The 20320-nt window shown below is 47.6% G+C and overlaps 7 protein-coding genes across 7 annotated transcripts; 3 read left to right on the forward strand and 4 right to left on the reverse strand.

Annotated features, from left to right (window-relative positions):
* Positions 1–2: 2 nt before the first annotated feature.
* On the reverse strand, positions 3–2961 carry F4813DRAFT_353524 (metallopeptidase family M24-domain-containing protein). The gene is made up of 4 exons (XM_049242661.1): positions 2545–2961; positions 1999–2125; positions 1000–1911; positions 3–780 (listed from the first exon to the last, which is right to left on the reverse strand). The coding sequence occupies exons 1-4, from the start codon at positions 2747–2749 to the stop codon at positions 48–50; spliced, it is 1977 nt and encodes a 658-aa protein (XP_049101590.1). The 5' UTR covers positions 2750–2961; the 3' UTR covers positions 3–47.
* Positions 2962–3606: 645 nt separating this feature from the next.
* F4813DRAFT_338294 (fungal-specific transcription factor domain-containing protein) lies at positions 3607–7265 on the reverse strand. Its single transcript, XM_049241223.1, has 6 exons — positions 6930–7265; positions 6687–6757; positions 5877–6630; positions 5184–5816; positions 4743–5127; positions 3607–4683 (listed from the first exon to the last, which is right to left on the reverse strand). The coding sequence occupies exons 1-6, from the start codon at positions 7163–7165 to the stop codon at positions 3880–3882; spliced, it is 2883 nt and encodes a 960-aa protein (XP_049101591.1). The 5' UTR covers positions 7166–7265; the 3' UTR covers positions 3607–3879.
* A 4078-nt stretch (positions 7266–11343) lies between these two features.
* F4813DRAFT_353539 (26S proteasome subunit RPN7-domain-containing protein) lies at positions 11344–13625 on the forward strand. Its single transcript, XM_049242662.1, has 5 exons — positions 11344–11666; positions 11731–11775; positions 11830–12110; positions 12170–12934; positions 12992–13625. The coding sequence occupies exons 1-5, from the start codon at positions 11594–11596 to the stop codon at positions 13232–13234; spliced, it is 1407 nt and encodes a 468-aa protein (XP_049101592.1). The 5' UTR covers positions 11344–11593; the 3' UTR covers positions 13235–13625.
* F4813DRAFT_338701 (uncharacterized protein) lies at positions 13428–15136 on the reverse strand. Its single transcript, XM_049241224.1, has one exon. It carries the CDS (start codon positions 14705–14707, stop codon positions 13622–13624), a length of 1086 nt encoding a protein of 361 aa, XP_049101593.1. The 5' UTR covers positions 14708–15136; the 3' UTR covers positions 13428–13621.
* Positions 15137–15169: 33 nt separating this feature from the next.
* F4813DRAFT_353543 (Sin3 associated polypeptide p18-domain-containing protein) lies at positions 15170–16759 on the forward strand. The gene is made up of 2 exons (XM_049242663.1): positions 15170–15563; positions 15642–16759. Exons 1-2 carry the CDS (start codon positions 15499–15501, stop codon positions 16282–16284), a joined length of 708 nt encoding a protein of 235 aa, XP_049101594.1. The 5' UTR covers positions 15170–15498; the 3' UTR covers positions 16285–16759.
* Positions 16760–16913: 154 nt separating this feature from the next.
* F4813DRAFT_353545 (NADH:ubiquinone oxidoreductase 6.6kD subunit) lies at positions 16914–17989 on the reverse strand. Its single transcript, XM_049242664.1, has 4 exons — positions 17658–17989; positions 17545–17580; positions 17375–17490; positions 16914–17287 (listed from the first exon to the last, which is right to left on the reverse strand). The coding sequence occupies exons 1-4, from the start codon at positions 17677–17679 to the stop codon at positions 17234–17236; spliced, it is 228 nt and encodes a 75-aa protein (XP_049101595.1). The 5' UTR covers positions 17680–17989; the 3' UTR covers positions 16914–17233.
* Positions 17990–18044: 55 nt separating this feature from the next.
* Positions 18045–19682, forward strand: F4813DRAFT_338737 (putative glutathione S-transferase). The gene is made up of 2 exons (XM_049241225.1): positions 18045–18553; positions 18609–19682. Exons 1-2 carry the CDS (start codon positions 18516–18518, stop codon positions 19366–19368), a joined length of 798 nt encoding a protein of 265 aa, XP_049101596.1. The 5' UTR covers positions 18045–18515; the 3' UTR covers positions 19369–19682.
* The last annotated feature ends 638 nt before the right edge of the window (positions 19683–20320 follow it).

Genomic DNA, 20320 nt, shown 5'->3' on the forward strand with positions numbered 1-20320 from the left:
TCCCTTTATCTCCCTCCACCTCATCTCCCCCCCTAAGCGCGTCTTTCTCACGCATACCCCATCATGCGCAACAGCTCGGGGCCCTTGGGCGCAGTGGTCAGGTCCTCGTGGCCGTCGGGCGTAACGAGCACGCAGTCCTCGACGCGCGCGCCGCCGACGGCCCAGTAGCGCTCGAGGGCCGCGGCGTCGATGTAGCGCGCGTGCTCGGGGCGGCGCAGGAAGTACGCCTCGATGTACGGGCGGCAGAAGTAGATGCCCGGCTCGACCGTGACGACCATGTTGGGCTGCAGCGAGCTGCGGGCCGCACGCTTGGATTTCTTGTTCTTGGGTTGCGTCTGGGGCTGGGAGATGGATTGTTGGCGTTGTTGGGGCGGAGACGGCAGACGGCGGGGCTGCGGCTGCGGTGGGAGGGGAGGATTAACGTCGCCGTTGATGGTGGCGTTGCTGTCGCTGTTGCTGCTGTTCTTTCTGCTTGGGGGCGGCGACGAGGGTGAAGTTGGTTCGGCTGCTGTTGTTACTGCGACCGGAGGTGGAGAGGGCGATGATCGTGGTGGGAGAGGTGGGTTTATAGATTGCGTTGGCGAGGACTCTGTGAGTGTGGATGGCGATTGCGGATCCTGCGACGTGCTGGCGGTGGTGGTGCTGGTTGGCGACGAAGGCGTAGGAGGGGCGTTGCTTGCGGCTTGCTTGATCATGGCGCGTACGGACTGAGGACCGATGGGTCGGCGCTTTCCCCACATACCTTCACCGGCGGGACGCAGGAGATCTCTGCTAAGAACGCTAGAGGAGACAATATTGTTATTACGACTGACATACGAAGTGATGGGAATAAGGGGTGGTTGTTGCTGTTGTTGTTGTTGTTGCTGTTGTTGTTGTTGCTGTTGTTGTTGTTGCTGTTGTTGTTGTTGTTGTTGTTGTTGTTGTTGTTGTTGTGGATATAATAAGGCAAGGGGTTTAAAGGGGATTGGAGGGCAAGTAAACAGGGAGGAGGAAACCAACTCGTGAACGTCAAGCCCGACGTGGTGGCCGAGGCCGTGCGGGAAGAAAGCAGCACCGGTGCCATTCTTGAAGATCTCTTCAGCAGTCCCGTTGTGCAAGATTCCAAGCTCTAGCAGGCCTTGGACGGCAATAAACGTCGCGTGCAATTGCAAGTCGCGGAAGACAACGCCCGGCTTGATACGCCGTATACACTCTTCCTGCATCCGATGAACCAGCTCGTAGATAGCCCGAGCCTCCAAGTTGAATCGGTAACGTGGGCCTAAGGGAAGAGTACGTGTTATATCGCTAGCATAGCAAGACCACTCGGTACCGGCATCAAGCACCACAAGCTGTCGTCCCGCGAGCGGTTCGCTGTTAGCCTCGTAGTGCAGAGTTGAAGCGTTGGGGCCGGACCCAGCAATTATAGGGTAAGCCTGCGTTTTCGCGTTAGCTGCTCTACACGCCGCGGCGAAGGCGGCTTCGACTTCACATTCGTTCTTCATGCCGCCTAGCTGTAGAGCGACCCTTTTGTGTGCCGCCGACGAGATTTGGTTGGCCTTACGAATCATAGCTATTTCATACTCGGATTTGATAACCCGCGCTTCATCCATCGCGGGCTGAAGCGACGTGACGTCGATCTTGAGCGAGGGCCGCAGCTGTTCGAAGCCGTCAAATTTAGGCAGCTGAGCCGAGCGAAGGGCGTAAAGAGACTTGATCGTAGCCAACCGTGCGCTCAGATAGGCCGGAAGCTCGCCGATGTACTTGACGTCGTGAACGTCCGACTTCGTGATACATTCTTCGAGCGTAGGCGTCTTGCCGAACCAGAGTATCGTTGCTGGAGGTGTAAACGGGATCCATAAAGTGAGCTTGTCCGCGGCGATATCGTACGTCACGCTACAGCCCGGAAAGTCGGCACCGGTCAGATAGTAGAAACTGGGTGCTCCAGTCAGCGCCAGGGATATTTAGAGGGAGATCGGTACCATTTAAAGAGTACCTAGATAGGTAGGTAGGTAGACATACTATCGGCGTTGCCGGAAAGGTGGTCCTTGATCTGAATCTTCCCACGTTGATTCCAGCTGGCCCGGTAAATAGATAATTCCATTATCAGCTCCAAGCTCCTTAGCAACCTTTCTCGCATGTTGTTTGGCTAAGCGTTGTTAGAATCTATTCCTGAAAGGCTCGTATAGAGGGGAAAGAAGAGAAGAGAAGAGAAGAGAAGAGAAAAATTGAGGATTATGAGATGTAGATTTGATATTGGTATTGGTATTAGTAGATCGTGTAATATGTTTAGAAAGATGATGTGGTGCAACCGTATATGTTGTATCATGCAGTCTACAAGGAGGCTGGGTAGCATGTAATGTATCCTTCAGGGGCTAGCATCACCCTTGTATTGTCCAAAAGATGCATGCAAGCTGAACCGCGTTCAAACCGTATAGTTTATATGTTTTATATGTAAACATAAACACATACTGATACAATATAGTTGATGCAATATACTAAGCTACCAACACTGCATCGTCGGTGTGTAGCTCCAAGGGATATGACTTAGTTAGGCTCGAAACTTACCAGGGTATCTTCCAAGGCCTTCGCCGGCTTTGGCTTCTAATTCCGCAACGTTAACTTCGATAGATCTGTTCCCAATAACCTCTGTCAGCGGTATTCTAGACAGAAGCGGAATGCTGAGCATGACTGCGACGGCTGCAGAGACGGCGCTGTGCACCAGGCCCTTCGTTCTGCAGCGGAACTGGTGAAGGTCCATTGTGGTAGACATTGTAACTGTCGGTGAAGCTAAGGTTAACGGGGGCTTCGGGATAGCAGTAGCACGTACAAAGCATCAAATTCCTCAACGACAACCAGGTCGTGCTCGATATCTATAGCCTCCATCTTTAAAAAAAAAACTTTCCGTAAACTTAGTTGTTGTCTGACGAGTAGAGCAACGACAGCATCGTCAGTGGGGTGTTGTCATTGTTGTACTAATTCTAACATCTTACCCCCTGGGCGTAGTCGTATTATACGTCTGAAGCGGCTGATCTTATTCGACAAAATAAGCTTATGCAACAGCCAGAACAGCTTAGCTGGTCCAACCTGGTTCAACCTGGTTGGAAGCTTGGGCTGATCTCACGTGGCGAAGCTCGGTTCGCATCGCAGCACCATGCCTATAACTAATTTACACGTACCAAACAATCATAGCCAAGACCACCTCCACAAGCCAGAAGCCAGAAGCCAAGTGATCTGTCTAAGGCCGTCGTGCAGCCCCTCAGGAAGCCCGAAGATCCTGAAGATGCGCCCTATGTCCGCCCCCAGACTTACATTTTCTCTTTTCTCTTACTTGTTCTCTTATTCTCTTGGCCACTAACTGGACCAACAGGAGGTATACCGACGTAACCCCTTGCTTTTCTCTCGAACTCATTCGTCTCGGATTTTAGCTCCGAGGGTTGGGCATGTTGGGAGCTAATTTCGATCCGACCCCGATCAACGTCGCAGATGGACAGGATCGCTGTAACGGTTTGCCAATAGAGGCCACTTAAGATGGCTTTATTACAAGGTGGCCCGTAGATAGCACAAATGCCAAGTTATGTGCCTGATTTGCACATTTTATATACATCATTGAGCATAATCCACAACGAGGTGTTCTCCCGCCGTGTCTCTAAAAGATCCTGCTCATCGCCTTTGTTGAGAGAATAAGACTCACTTTGGATCTTAGATATCTTAGATGACGTCCATAGAACGAAAATTCATCAGCTGCAATATGTGACTGTCCATATTCGGCGTCAATCATCAATATTTTGATTTACCTATGCCAAACTCCAATCCCTTCCATCATCTAAGAAAACATCCGTGGATGTCGCAATTATGCAGAGGGGTATCCTTTTTCTACTCACAAACCTAGTCCATTCCATGCTAAGGAAATGGCTGCCACGACGTATTAGCTAGTAACTCTTCCATCTCCCCCGGTTGTTGACCCCGTCGCCGCACCAAGTGCAATTGGTCTGATTCAAGTTGCGAGTGAGGTGAATGCCGGTGTTCTAAAGTGTTCATCTGTAACAGCATTGGCTCCGAATACATCTGCGCTGGGAAGTTGAAGCCTGGTTGAGCTTGCGACTGCATTAAGCATGGCGGCAGCGGTCCCATAAGTTGTCCTTCGATGCTATCGTAGAAATTAGGTATATAATACGGAGCAGGGCCGTGGTGTGACAGGCCTCCTGGACTACCGTCCGAAACGCCTGACTGATGAGCGCCGAAATCAAGTTGGGGTTGGTTGGGATATTCTAAGGGGTCGTCCGAGGGAAACATTACCGCATCTAATTGGTGGACCGAATTGCCCGCACTGAATGCTGGATGTTGCAAATCTAGAGGGCTAGGCTCATGTAGGGCCGCGGCCGTTGCGGAATCCGGGGACGGTATCGGTAAATCTAACGGCGAGAATTGAAAACTGGAGGCAAATGAGCCGCCAAATTCTGGCTGTGGTAGAGAAGAATTGTCAACAGGGATGACTTGCGGGACGAGCCCAACCGGAGTCTTTCCAGCCTTTTTCGACGATTTCCCCCGAGGCTGATTGGGTCTCTCGGGGAGACGCTGTATTGAATCGTTTGAGTGTGCTGGAAACGGCATCGCCATATCATCATGTTCTCCTGATGCGGGACGTTTCAGGGATGTCGTAGTGCTTGCCTGCTTAAGGCTCTCTGGTAATTGGTCGAAGAGTATCTTGCTAGGATTAGCTACATCTTGCATCTCGCTAGGTTTGTCGTAGAGTCACAACTTACAGCTAGGGATTGGGATATACGGTCCGCAACTAAGCTCTTTCTTGAAAGCTCTTCAATAATCTCTTTCCCGGCTATAGCATCTGCAAAAATCTCCATAGACCCTGGTTTGTCTTGATTCTCTAGCACGAAGAAGACTAGCGTTATGATAGCGAAAAATTCGGTGAAAAGAGTGAACCAATATGGTCCCACGAGAGAAACCTGTTTTCGCATCTCTAACCCGATATGTACGATGTTTCGCGCGACACTAACACCAGCAGCTCCGCAAGCATAGGCACGCTCATTTACATCCTTACCCGCCGTGATGCGTGGAGAAACGTAATGTAGAAATGGCCTATATAGTACCATCTGGATATGAGCGTAAGTAAACCTCAGTAAGTTGCGCACCCTAGAAGACCACTTAGTAAGCGCTCGAGTCCAGCATCTACTCCAGGAAAAACTTACCGAACGACTTCAACAGCACCAATAGAGTTCGGTCGCCAAGCACCCGGCAAGTCCTCATTCCATTGTTGAAGCTCTTTTTCAATTTCTTTTATTTTTCCGTAGCTGATCATATAAGACGCGTAAGGCTCTCCAACACCTTCAGCCTCGCTCTGCTCCATACCTTTCAACGGGTAAACGTTTTTAACAACCTTACCCAAAATATCCATCAGTCGTACGTGAGCATTAAAGGCCTCGAGGAAAGACGGAGTCCCTGGAGGCGGGATGAGTATCTTGTCTTTCGTGATGTACTCGTCGTCCACAGGGGTTGGTAAAGGTTGGTCAATGTCCTCGTCATTTAGAAGCAGCGGGAACCCTAGTAATGCAGACACATACGTATCCATCTGCCTACATATATAGAAAACTCTTCGTCTCGTTTCAGCCTCTATCGGATTTAGTGTAATGTGAGGTAGGTGTCGATGCAAACCCATTCTCAACGCAGATCGTAAGGCAATCCCCACAAACCCATAACAGGTACTTAAATTCGATATCGACTGGATGAACAGTATCATAAATAGTAGAGCTTGAAGCGAGGGGAGGTCTCGACACTCCGTTATATCTTGCAAAATAGCTCTTGCACTACTATAATATTTGATCCTAAAAATGCGTAAGTTAGTCGAGGTGAGAAAAGCCAAAAAAGGGGGGGCATAATATTACGCTTCGTCCATCGCGACTTTGTATGGTGGCGTCTCCGAATTCTCATTTTCGGGTATATTATACATGCAGCCAAGGGCCATGACAGAGTATGCTAGCGCTAGACTCCTTTTGTTCTCTGACCCAGCTGCGCCTATTGGTTTTTCGTATAGGTCATCCAACATCTTGTAAAAAGAAGGGACATGAACGATACGCAGAAGACATGTCGCATTATTAAGCGACTCAGAACATAGCGCAAGGGCCCTCTCCTTTGGGGGTAAATCGTAAGGAGGTGTAATACGATTTGGTGGCGATCGTGAACTTGATAGGGGTCTTGGGGGGTCTAGAGTGAGGACGCCAACAGGTCGAGGCGGGCGAGGAAGAAACGGCACCTGATAATCTCTGCCTAGAAGACCACGAAAATGCTCCTTCATCCTCTTGAAGAAAACCGAGCCAGACGAGGTTCCGTGGAAATCATAGTTGCCCCTATCGTCGAGGTCGAGTTGGCCAGCGGTTTCGATCATAGAATGTAACTGGGCGTCTACAGAAGACGAAGAGCCTGGCTGCTTTCCCTTGGTTGTCAAGGACCGTGTTCTGGCTTGCTCCCGGATGCGAAACTCCTGCTGGACTGAAGGATCCAGACTTGGATCGTTGAGATCAACATCTGGCATGAATCTGCGTAGCAAGTTCTCTGCCCTCGATAGCTTATTTTCTAGAGCCTCTATATACTGCGGAGCCGGATTCCTGCGCCTGTTGGAAGGCTTATCGTATGTACAGTCTAACAATAAAACATCAGCCGGCAAGGAATAGCTAAGGAATGCGGGTAAAGGTTACCATAGCTATACACCTGACAATGGGTGCATGGCTGCTTGCCATCGCACTTTATCTTTTTCCTACGACATTCACTGGAAGAAAACCAAGTTAGTATTGTGATCTTCAGATGTTACTTAAGCGTCGAGGTGAAGATATCTAACTGGGAAGCTCCGGGTGACACTAGACACGCTCACAAAAGAGACGTGTTTTAGAAGGCAACCAAGGAGGGATTGGAGCTGAAAAATGGAGTTTAGAACTGCATACTCGCATGCGCGCGTCACCCTCCGGCGCTTCTGAAGAGGAGCAGACGGAGTTTCGCTAGAACTTTCGGCATGGCTACCTGGAGGAGCAGAGGCTGGAGTCTCCCCTGCCGGAGAGCCCGTTTCCAAGGCATGCAAAGAAGATTCCTCTTCGTCAGACACCTGGCCGTCTACGGTTTCGGGCTTAACAGATCCCATGCGATCAGCAGGGGTGCGTGAAGAGCGAGAAAGAGGTGTCATGTCCGGTTGATTGTGGGTGCCGGGAATGGCACCCTCCTAGAATACGTGAAGAATAGCCCGGTGCCGTCTTCTTTCGCTTTAATTCATATGCTTATGAGATAGGAAATGTGTTCCAGCGCATTTTCGAAGCTGAATGCTTGCTCTTGGGCAAACTAATTATATCGAACAGGTGCCACAATACAGGGTGGAAGTTGCTTTACCTAGGTATATGAAAAGAAGTCAGTAATGCAGGAGGGGGTTGGCCCGATTGAAGCTTCGTGAATAGGCGGAAGGATTAGATAAATAGCCTCGGCGTTGACAAAAACAAAAAACGTGAAGGATAAATTAATAAGGTAGAAGAAGAATAAGTAAAGACATGTTTTTATCTGAGTACGAACATCTAGGGCAGATAGTTGAACGATGAACGTTGAACGAAGTAAGTGAGTAAGAGAAAAAGTAGAGTAAGTAGGGTGAGATGGGACCGGAGGCGCTGATGCAGTAGCGTAGGTCATAAAATCCATAGCATCCATAGCATCCATAACATAGGGCGTCTAAGATTAGAGGCAGGTAGGACAAAACCTCTACCTAACTTCCTCCTACACATTAAAGATGCAGTAGGCTACCCTAGTTTTGCTATTACGTACATACTTTAGGTAGTGTAGGAATTGCATGTAAACGTTGTCTTTTTTTTCTCTTCTCCCCTTGGCAGTTTGAGAAATACATATACATACCTAGGTAGGTATTGTAGGGCTACGGGTAAAAAGAGGGTGTACCAAGAAGATCAGGTACCTACCGGGAGAAGGTAATGGAGTTAGGTATGCGCTTGTTGTCTGACGTCCTGTAGTGACCTGTAGCGACCTGTAGCGAGTATGGACGTATGGACGTATGGACGACGAACAAACACAATGAATGATCAAACCGGGATTGAAATGAAAAGAAAAAGCGGTCGGTCGGAATAACCCGATTCAAGGATAGAATTGATTGATAGGGCCGATACTGTTTGGGGCTAGTAACTTTTAAAAATTAAAGAGATAGGTATCGGATGGACAACTAGGATATACCTTCCCCTATGGCACTTTGCGAAGAGTAAATAATAATACGATGAACGAGAATCCAAAGCCAATTCGTCTCGTCTCTTAGAGGCATTTCAAAGGGGGGACGATGGAACGCTTAAGGAAAAAAAGACATGGTGGCTCGAGTGGGGAGACTATGCAAATAGAAAGGCGCTTAGTTAGATAGATAAACCGGGATCATATAGTTGGGTAAGTACTGCCTTTTCCAAGGCGGGGCGAAGCTGCTTTAAAAGCTGGGCGATCCCTGTATTGTACATCTAGCTGATAAATGAGCCGGATGGTACTTCCTTACGAGTCATGACGAAGTAATAGGCTGGTGTCACACAGATTTGAACAGACTACTCCGATTTACACTAGTGACTTATGCATACCCAGATGCATATGTATAAGCAGTATATGTACATAGAGATATAGATATGTATATGTATCAAGCCCTGAGCAGAGACATCTTCATGAAAAATGTATTAAGATAAGTTACTCAAATAGATTTCTTCCTTAATTGTTTACTTAATCTAGTAACCCGAGTATCTCCGTACAAAAGAATTCTCAGACATCTAATCTATAATCCAGTTACTTTCTGTAGTATAGAAAAGCTTATATTAATTACATGACTGTATTAACGTGTAACACTTAGCATTATCAACACCATAAGCAATCACGGATAGGACTAAATATTGCATACGTGATCGAACGTACGAGTTACGAAAATGGCCTATTTCTAAAATAAGGGACGCACGCAAGGAAGCTTTGTACCGAGGATAGTAACTTTCTAGTTAGGGAGCACCAACGTACATGTCGTGGAGCTGACAGGAGGCCTCTAGGTTTAATGGCATACGCAAAATTCAAATGGGTAACACCAACATATCTTAATTCAATGTCAACAGGTAGTGAGGCCTCCTAGATACAGTAGGTCCGTTTAAACGAAGCTAATAAAGTCGAGCTTTGCACATGAGATCGGGTTATTTGGTTCATCAACAACTAGATCTCTCCAAACCGAGTTTTCTCAAATTACGTATGTTTATCTTGGCTTCGAGTCTAGAACCTGTAAGTAGTTTTATGGCTGACTTCTACCAAGCTTTGATCGCCAAGTATGTACATACCTTAGGTACTTTTACTTCCAAGGCTAGATTGCCAGACCATGACTTCAAGTTCTATATGCCAATGCCAGTTCCGTTCCTTTTCTTCGAAGTGAGCTGTTCTCTTCACTCATTATGCTTTGATAAACACGATGACCCTAGAATTGCTTGTCATGACGGCGCTTAGCTCGAGTATTCGGAGGGGTTTTAGCGTATTGCTAATACGAATACACAAACGGCGGCTATTGATCCTCATAATGGCAGCTTCTCTCACGTCCACTACATCATAGTCAAGTTTACCGGTCAGGAACACAAGGTATCACATCATTGCAGGCTATTGCAGGTCTGATCACCATGTATAGAATATACATATTATACGTATATACGCGGAGAGCCCGTAGCAATGGTCTTGGCACGCCTCTAACCTCCAAAGCCATGTTCCTGCATGCATATTCGCGGAGCGGTGTTGGTGTAGTAGAGATAAGCCAGCATGCAACCGTAACTGACAAGATCTATCGTTGATATTATGTAAATGAGGCCAGGCTAAAACTCGGAGAAGATCTCTATTAGTGCAGAGATAGATTGCTCTGTTCTCCAGCCAAGAATGCTCTGGTTTGACATCCTTTTTTTGCGTTTCATATTATTGACAAGGACAGATCAATACCTACCTTCGTTCCAATTGTGATTAGGCGCTGGTATGGATTAGAGATAGATACCTCTTAGATCTCGGAAAACCGGCACACCGTCGTCTTGGCCCTCTCCACCGAAAAAGCTCTTTGGACCGGAATACGCCATGATTGGAGCTGGCGTCTCTGTGCAAAAGTGGACTTCAATCTTGGCAATATTCGCGATATGATTCTCATTTAGACCACGGGAGAGAATAGATACGAGCACCAAAACCGGCGTATACCCATTCTTCCATGTATTTAAAATGATAGACCTAGATACAATAGCCAGTATTAGTATAATACATAACTAGTACAATTATATTTGGATCAACTCATATCATTCAATTGGCCCAAAATACCTTTTCCCACATAGAATTTCGCCCACCTAAGTATAGTTATATCGGCCAAGTTTCAGAGTATAATAGGTTCCAGAGACGCGTTCTTACAACTCATTAAAAGGAGGTATATAGGTATGTTCGACGTGTTTACGGGGTATGTAGTACTGTTTGAGTTGACCAATAAGTTTGCTAGGTAGGTAAGACATGTTGAAATCGCCGTTGAAATAATAGGTCTCAGATAATTGAACGTTTGTTATTTTCGTCTCGTGGTCTGTATCCACCTTAGCCTCGTTGCTTAGCCTGTGTGGATCCAAGGTACGGGCGGGCTGGCGGGAGATGGAAATATCTACTTGCCGGGAAGCCGTCCTATGTCCGAGGCAGTATTATTGATATAAGCAAATCTAATTATTTCTTTTTCTTTAAGCATCAAATTAGGATACTAATTTCAATTGTAAGAAACTTCTCATAGTTAGAGAAAAGTGTATAATTTATAAAGTACCTATGTAATTTACATTAACGGCTCGGCAGCTTTATTGTGTGATTGTTGTGTGATTGTTGTGTGATTGTTGTGTGAATGTGGATGCATGAGGCTTTGGCAAGCTGAAGGCTGCCCGCTGCGTAGCTGCTTACCAAAATCAACAGCACGCGCTCTTAGTGTTGCGAAACTCCACTTAAGCCTTACGTCCCCAAGCTAACTGGGTACGTACTTGTGTACCTGAATAGGTAATGGTCCAATGGATTTAGGTGCACCACATGCATAGAGCGATAAGGTATTGTACCTAAGTGCCTTGTCAGAACAAATAACATACCTACCCTTTTTCAATTTGACTTTATTGACGAGAACAACAAAAAAGAAAATAATGAAAAAAAACCATGTTAAAAGAATTATATTAAATTTTAATTTAAAAAAAACATTCGGGAAACTTGTTTAAAGAAATGGTAAAGTTATTGAGGTTATAATATAACTAAGGTACTCCTGTTACATGATTAGAATGGGGCTTCTTTTTTGAGGCGATTCTGCTTGTCAGGTCCAACGTACCTAGGTGTAGCTACCCCGCCAAAACAACGTACATAGAGGCAGCTTCGATGTTCACAGCCTTGCTACCTATTTTTTTCTAATACACATTTCACACACACAGTGGACCAGAATATCCCAAAACAAAGCATTCAACATTCTCAGTCTATAATAATTCTACTCCTCAGGCGCCCAACCATATTCCATATTTTTCACAACATAGCCAACGGATTAAGGTACAACTACTTGACCATAGGCCCCAATTTCTTGAGCGCCGGCATGATGGCAGCCGATCAGCACATCCTTACCTTCTTTACCGCCATGGACAACCAGGGTAGTATTATTGTCAGAGGTACGAAGCCACTTGCAAACGAACAGATTCTTCTACAAGTTGTTGGGAAACTAACGTATTCTAGATGCTCCGAAGCTGGACCTTGATCTATACATTTCTAATTACAAAGGTTAGTTTTCGCAAGCTCTTATGGTAATAGCTACCTACTTACCTACTCTACTAGGCCGTACCCGTTTCGACCGATTATTGTTAATTGGCCAATGCTCCGTACCTCTATGCGTCGATGCCCTCAAAGCTGCCATAGCCGAAGCCAAGCGTGGAAAAGATGTCCAACGATACCGCGATGCCTATGAATACATTCGTGTTGCTGCACCCGACGAACCTGAGGCTAAATGGGACGATGCCTGGGTCACGGCAACAGGGAAAGCCAATAAGGCAGAAACTCACCGACTTGAAACCGAGCTTAAGGGCTATAAAAATAATTTGGTGAAAGAGAGCATTAGGGTATAAATTCGCTTCCAACCTAAGAGAGGAATCATTAAGAATAACACTGACATACTTAGATTGGTCACCGCGATCTTGGCGAACACCTCGAGTCTATTGGAGATCTTAACGGGGCCTCGGATACCTATATCAAGATGCGACCCGATGCCAGTACACAATCTCATATCCAAGACGTAGGCAAGCATATCATTAGTATTATGCTGCAGAAGCGAGACTGGGCCGCAGTTCTAGCAAATGCGAATAAGGTCCTGGCTATGAGCCCAGGAAGCAACGAGCAGAATACCGAGCAACCTTATCAGAAGATGATTTATGGTCTCGCCCAACTCGGGGAAGGTCGATATTACGATGCTGCTAAGAGCTTCCTCGAAGTTGGTGATCCGATCAGCTGTCAGGCACATAACGACGTCGCTAGCCTAAATGACGTCGCCACATATGGCGGGCTTCTTGCACTCGCTTCGATGGACCGATTAGAGCTACAGACTCGAGTTCTGGATAGCTCTAGCTTTAGAAATTACCTAGAGCTAGAGCCACATATCCGCAAAGCTGTCAGTTTGTTCGTCAACGGACGATACTCGGCTTGCTTGGGAATACTCGAGTTATACCGAAATGATTACCTTCTCGACATCTATCTCCAAGCACACGTTCCTGCGATTTTCTCGCAGATTCGCAGCAAGTGCATTGTTCAGTACTTCGTGCCATTCTCATGTGTCACCTTGGAAAGTCTAAATGCAGCCTTTGCCAAACCCGGAGAGTCTATTGAACGAGAGCTCAAGAATATGATCAGAACAGGTGCTCTAAATGCTCGCATTAACACCATTGACAAGGTAAGTTGAAATGTATCTATTAGAGCTAACTAGCGCGTTACTAAGATCTTCGTTTAGCTTCTTGTTGCCGTCTCCACCAACTCTAGAGCAGTTATGCAGAAGAAGGCTCTGGATTCCGCCAATAACTATGAAAAGGAAGTCCTAGAGAGAATTCGTCGGATGAACATCGTAGCGGCTGACCTAGAGGTCAAAGGCACTAGAAAGGCTGCTGGCGCAGGAGGCGGTAATATCCCCGGCGTAGGCGACATCTGGACTGACGAAGCTAGGAGACAGCCGGCTTCCAACGACGCAATGTCTTAGGTGGTATCGTTTTGAGGATAAGACGGCAATGCTTCTAACGCACAGGGATGAATCATGTCTATTATAGGCAGTGATTTCCAGCATTATGACGGGAAGTAGTCGGGGTTTAGAGAGAAATATGTATGGAGATGAACCGAGTTGTCCATAGGAACACCCGTCATCACCACTGCGAGGCAGCCAAGCATATAGGCACACAACGCATAATAAGGAGTTGCTAGGATACAGGCGCCACGGATGTTGCATTGCAGTTTCTTTTTTTTCTTTTGCAGGGAGGTTCTAGGGTTATGTCTGCATGGCATATTACGTCGTTCAAGAGCATGAGATTCGCGAATACCCTATGACGAGGTAGTCCAGATATGAATTAATTAATTGAGTGCTGTTACCATATCATCCCATCAGCTGCCTGATATCTTCCGGGGGCCAGCGTACTTGCGCAAACGTTAGACATCGTTTGATGCTCTGTAAATATTTCCTAGTCACCTCGTCACTCATGATATGTCCCCGCTCACCATCATGTAATTTCTCCCGCGCGCTTCGCTCGTGGATACCCACCATGGTAACACCGATAGGCCACGCCGCCTTACCGATACTCAGGCGCAGATACCCGTCGTTAGCGTCTACGTAGCGGCGCTCCTGGGCGGCCTGGACGATTTCCACGACAGGCTTTAGGATGTCGTCCTCTAGCTCGCCCTTCTCGAACTTGCGGAATAGCGGTACCATGTTGTCGCGGCTCGATACCATGGCGTTGATAGCCGCTTTCCCGGCGAACGTATCGCGGTTCTCTTCCCGCGCAAGCGCCACCTCCCACTCCCGTAGCACCATCGTGAAGTAGGACGCTAGCTGTCGGAAGAGATACTGCCGTCCTGCCTTGTCCTGTGGTATCGAACTGTCTACCTTCATGTCCTTCTCCTCCAGCAGCTGCAGCGTTGTGGGTATGGGCCCGGCCGTCACGACGGTCGTGAGTCTTCGGTACCGCCTCAGTTTCGCGCGATGCGTCTCCCCGAAGAGCGTGGCGGGCTGGCCCAGTTCGCGCAGCTTCGAGACGAGGGCCTCCTCCGGGATGTCCTCGTCGCCCTCGGCGCCTGTGCTGCCTTCGCGGCTGCTCCTGCCGCCGTCTTCTTTGGAGAGTTCGGGGAGCCCGAGGCGTTTCCGTCGGCGGCGCTCTTCTTCGGCTGCTTGCTCTTCTCGCCGGCGCCGCGTCTCTTCTTCCAGCTTCCGGCGCTTGTCCTCGCGGGCCTTGGCCTCCTCGGCTGCTTCCTCTTCGCGCTTGCGTTTCTCGGCGGCTTTTGCCTGGCGCTTTTCCTCGAGGGCTTTTTGTTCTGCCCGGTACGCGGCTTCGCGTTGGGCTTCGACTTCGGAGCGGCGTATGTACTTCTTGTTGTTGGAGGAGGACGAGTCGCTGGTAGATGCAGGCGTTGTTGCTGTTCCCGTCGCCTTGGCGAGCTCTTTGGACATAAGCGATGCGAAATCCATATTGGCAGGTGGTCGCTCTGGCAAGATTTGCGAGCCCACCGGGTGGCTGGTAGAAGATGACTGCTTCAACGGTGAGTGGAGGTCTCAGCTACGTGGTCCCAAGGAAAGCCGTGCGGATGTAATGCGTATGTTGGGAGGATGGAGATGGCAGGCCGGCGTATGGGGACGAAGGTCGCAGGGTTGAATTGTTGTTTAAAGTGTCCAATAGGAGTCAACCCACTAAGGAGGTCAGCGAGTTTTTAGTGGGAAGATACCGATCATACCGACTTATCAGGTACCTAAGGTAACCTAGCAGCAGACCACCTGCACGCTACGCTACTTACATGTACATACCTACCTATATATTGAAGCTACGGTCTACCCAAGTTACATCATAAAGAGCCGCTAAACTGCCCGGGGTAGGTGGGGCTTCTAAAGTTTAGGAGGTGGGTGGTATTTAACATTTCTAGCATCTCCCACCATCATATTAGCACATATTAACCCCCGAGTCCCTGGATAGCTGGAGTCTTATCAGCGAAGCTTTCGAGCTCCCGCGTTTGCTTGCTTGCTTCAAAAAAAAATCGAAGCATATCATTCGTAGCCTCGTCGCTCCCCAAGTTTTAAATTTTCCGAGCTTCCATTCATAACATTCCTAACGTAACCATCCGTGCTGACCTATTTCTCCCGACTTTCATCTACTACTCCGCTCCCAGGAAGCGTATATAAATCAACTTTAGTAGTCGCAACAACATGATTTGAGTCTGAACAGAGTGTTCCTGAGAAGGTGCCACTTGGGGAAGTGATACCTCAATATGGATCGTCACGCAACACCGCCGTTTATGCTACGGCTCTTCTATCGAACTGGCGCATTTCACAGGTAAGTAGACCATCATGGGGTTCCCTGCGACGCTCCAACAATAAGGGGGGACCACCCGAGTGCTTATACACATCTCAGACCCGATGAGTTCAATACGTCGCAGCTCCCACCGCATATGTCAATATATACCTGGCCCGACTGCACTTTAACAGAGCTTACTTATATCATCGCTGCCTTGAAGCCATCTCTCCTCCCTAACCCGGCAATCGGTACTCGTTTCGCATTCCGCCTCATCTTTCCAGACACGCGAAGCACCTCAGGCCCGACGTCGTCCAAGTACACTGTTAAAGACTTAGGCAGCGTGATAGTTGGTAACGGGGGACGAGGATTGGATCCTGACGACCCCGAGGCTGAGAAGACGCTCGACTCTGAAGGCGAGAGGACTCTAAAGGAGGCCAGGTTTGTCGTTGGTGATTTTATATCGTGCGCCATCCTTCCTCCCCTACCAGACGGTTCCGTTGCCCCTGTTTCTAGCGCAAGGGTCGGACGCAGTGCCGGTGCTAGCGAGCCCAGGGCTGCTCTAGGTCGTACCCCTAGCGGTTCCTTCGGCGGAAGAGAACGGGAGAACGGGAATGACCGCTCTGGTAGACTAAGGAATAGCGGGAGGGGGTACGACGGGTTTGGGAGTCGTGGTAGCATACCGATGGGCGAATGGAGGAGAGGAGAACGATTACCTGAGTCGCCCCCTGCAGGACGTGGTAGAGGGATAAGACGGACATAGGACATGGGCCTGGGAGAAACAACAATATCTTTTGGAAAGCGGTCAAGATAAGATCAATAACATATTTGGCGGTAACAAACAAAATATGGTACGGATATGTACTGTCCCATGCGGACTTATGACAAAGTGAGTTGTTCCGACTCCGGAACGTCTCACTCCCGGTTGTTGTCTTCCAGCTCCGCGTATTTACTGATTTCAATGCAAGCAGGTTGTCCTGTCTTGGCTCTCGTGGCGGACGCAAATTGATACCCGAATGCTGCTGAGTGTTCAGCAAGCAAGTGATTATGTAGATACCCATCAAAATTGTCTCACAACTTGTTTCCGCTTTCCGGGTTTTATGGTATGCATTTTCTGGGCTATAGATGGGGGCGAACGGGCAATCAAGGGAGCATATTTGAAAAGTTTGGTTTGCGTTTGTTGTTTTATCTAACTAATAGTATATGTTAGTATCAATTTGACTAGTTTTGATTTTGAAGATATTTCATATCTACGTGATATTTGCTATTGAGAAACTAAACGTTAATGATCTAACTATGCTAGCCGAAGGGATCGATTACCTTATATTAGGTATGGAAACTATTATTTTTCAATATCATGATACATCCAACAGAAGAGAAGGGACGCTCTTATTGATGATTATAATATATTTTGGAGAGACATCTGAATGAAATATGCAGAAGAGGACGAGTAGCGGGCATTAAGAGTTGTCGTTCGCATATCATATCTATTATCATATCTATTACAACCCAGAGCTTCACTTGAAGACTATGCCATAACGTTAGGCGCTGGAGCCCTCTTGATATTCACTTTCAAGATAAACTTCAACATGATACTCTTGAAAAGTAGAAGCATTGAGAAGTGATCATTGGTCAAAGTCCTCGTTCAATTGCGGTAGCTTCGCTTAGCCTCATATACAGTTGTCCAAGCTTCTCCCACGCCGGTTCTTTTCTTAAAACTCTCTGACCAAGTCTCCCTTCCTCTTTGCTCGAAAATCGTACTTTCCCTACACGTCGGAGCCTTGTCAGCAATCCCCGCGTCTACATATATTTCCGTAGCAATTCTAGCTAGGCAGATGGAGTAGAGTACTCACGTCGGTGGCGTATGCGACAACGCCGAAGATGGCCGGCACGACGACGGCGTACATAAAAGTGATGCGGGCGGTTCGCGGAGTCCATCGGAAGAACGTGTGGCGGTTCGTGGTCATGCCTGCGGATCATATCAGCCATGGCTTGCCTTAGGAGGAGGGACGGGTAGACGTACTCCCCAGCTTCTGGATAGCCGGGTCCATCGACATGCCTGACATGAATGTTAGCTTCCTTGCTTATTGCCGCGGACGGAAAGCCAGTTGAGCTCTCGAAGTTGTATGTACGTACGGTAGTGCTCTACGCCAGCCATCTTGACAGAGGTAGGCGGTTGCCGTGCACTAGATAGATGGGTGTTTAGGTGGTTGTTTTCAACAGATCTGCATGTATCTCGAGATTGATTGTAGCTTCAATTCGCTCTGGACGTCTCGGATGGTTTGAGGCTTGTAAGTAACGTGGGGGCCTTTGATCTTCAGCCTTATTGTGGCGTAACAAAGCTTAAGCTACCTTAGGTAAGGTTCCAATTAAGTAATCCAGAAAGCTACGGTACCAAGACCCGCCCCATACAACTGACGTAGCTGTGTTACGAACCCGCAGCCATGAAGAAATAAGCTTACACAATATATTCATTATATGTTATGTCTAATATTTAATTTAGTCTTGATAACGACGAAATACTGAGGATTAGGTCTTCCCATGATGGCCTCGTGTAACTATAATACTTATTAATTCCAATCGTAGTGTTACTTACACTGCTTACTTCAGGTTTACCTAAGAGGTAGTCTATGATGTAGCCTGCAACCTATGCTTTTAGTGCAAAATAATTATACCTCGGCACCTTTTGGCCGTGGTTCTACAAATCCTCTTTTGTCGTATGATGAGTAATGAAGCTAGGATTTTGCAGCTTTTAATTAAGACTAAATTATAGTCTTGTTTACTATTTGAATCCAGGCTCGACTTACATAGAACTTAACCTAGTCTAGGTATAAAATTCAACAAGACCCAGACAGCGCCCTCAAGGGACATTACCTTTCTTCTTTCAAGCATACAAAACAGTCTTAGAGCACCTTTTTCTATACCAGCTCAGGTATCACTACCTAAATCACTCTCATATTCTAACAACTCACAATCATCTACGTGCTGTCCACCATGGCCACCGAAGAGCAGCCCAAAATCAAGCTTTACTGGTAAGTCCCTCCATTAGTCTCATCGCATCGTGAGTTGTCCCTTACAATTAAATAGGCTAGAGCAGTCTCGCGCTCAAAACATCCTTTGGCTTCTTGAGGAGCTCAAGGTGCCTTATGAGCTTGAAACATTTCGTCGAGTAAACATGCTCGCCCCTCCGGAGTTGAAGAAAATTCATCCGTTGGGAAAGTCGCCCGTGATCTCTATCACACCTGCAGGCTCGGAAGAACCTATCGTTCTAGCCGAGAGCGGGTTCATCACTCAATACCTGAGCGAGCATTTCAGCCAAGGCACCACCATGATGCCTAAGCGCTGGAAGGACGGCCAGGACGGCAAGGTCGGCGGCGAGACCGAACAGTGGCTGCGGTGGCAGTATCTGCTCCATTACGTCGAGGGTTCTCTGATGCCGATGCTTATAATGGCGATGGTCCTGGGAGCGCTCAAGGGGTCCAATATCCCCTTCTTCATCCGCCCTATCACCTCCATGGTTGCCAACCAGATCTTCAGCCGCCTCGTGTTCCCGAACGCGAAGTCGCAGCTGGGATTCCTGGAACAGCAGCTAGCGACTTCGGGAGGCGACTACTTGTGCGGCCCGGAACTCACATCTGCGGACGTGCTTATCAGCTTCGCGTTAATCGCAGCTAAGGATAAGTTTGAGACTTTTGGAACGTGGGAAAGCGGCGGTCCTAAGGCGTTGTTTCCTAAGGTGTTCGCGTACATCGATAGGCTCGAGGCACATCCCGGATACGGGAAGTCGGTCCAGAAGGTTAAGGAGATTGATTCGAGCCTGGGCATCATGTTCACACCCAAGATGTGAAATTGAAAACTCCTGATTATGCGGTATCACTCATCTTCATGCGAGATCATCACGAATACCGAGTACATGCAACGCGAATTATGCCTACATAGGTACCAAATTGATGCGGGATGGGGACGACTGAAAAACTTGCTGCAGCCGTTACGCTGGTTTAAGCCTTGACCTACCCTAGGCCCGGCTTGATTAGTGTCTTAAACTGAACACGGCATGGAAACAAAAAGCTATGGATATGAGACGTACTATCGAGTAGGAGACTGTCTTAGATATGAGCATTATAGTTGGAGGAATTAGTGATTGTATATACCTAGGTATAAATATAATATATGAGTTATGATTTATCGAAGGCAAAGCTAGACGATCATATTCGACTTTATCAAATATACCTAAGGTAAATCTAGATGGCACGTCGCCTTCTAATACCCCTTATCAATTTCTTGGACTTATTACGTACCTAATTACCCTTATCAATTTCCAGATTGGACAACGCCCAACGGCAAGGCTTTCTCACATGTGAGTTTGGTATCGTTACATAGAGAGTAGCGATGGAAGTTCCAGCATCTCATATAAGTGCCCCACTGCATACGGCAATAAAGACCGCCTCGCTAAAAAATAATTGAGACCCTCTTAGGATGCGGTCTCGGTCCTGATGTGATGAGTAGGGCACCTGATTATACATAGTACCGATGTGTGTCGAGACCATCTCTTATTTAGGTACTCCAGAGGCGTGTAAGGTGGGTGAAAAGGGAAAATGTGGTTTAGATAGTAATTGATTGGAGCTATAAGTCTACACAAAAATAACTTGGGCGCCCCACGCCTATGTCAAACTGATAACTAACAATTAAGATGGATTTGATGGATTTGATTTCGTCAGCAGTGCACCGAGCAGCCAATAAACTGTTCAACCAAGGGTGCCGATCCGGTTCCCGGCGGCTGTGTCCGAGGCTCAACCGCC

Source organism: Daldinia decipiens (genome assembly GCF_022478715.1).
Source record: "Daldinia decipiens strain CBS 113046 unplaced genomic scaffold F4813scaffold_9, whole genome shotgun sequence".
Lineage (NCBI taxonomy): Eukaryota > Fungi > Ascomycota > Sordariomycetes > Xylariales > Hypoxylaceae > Daldinia > Daldinia decipiens.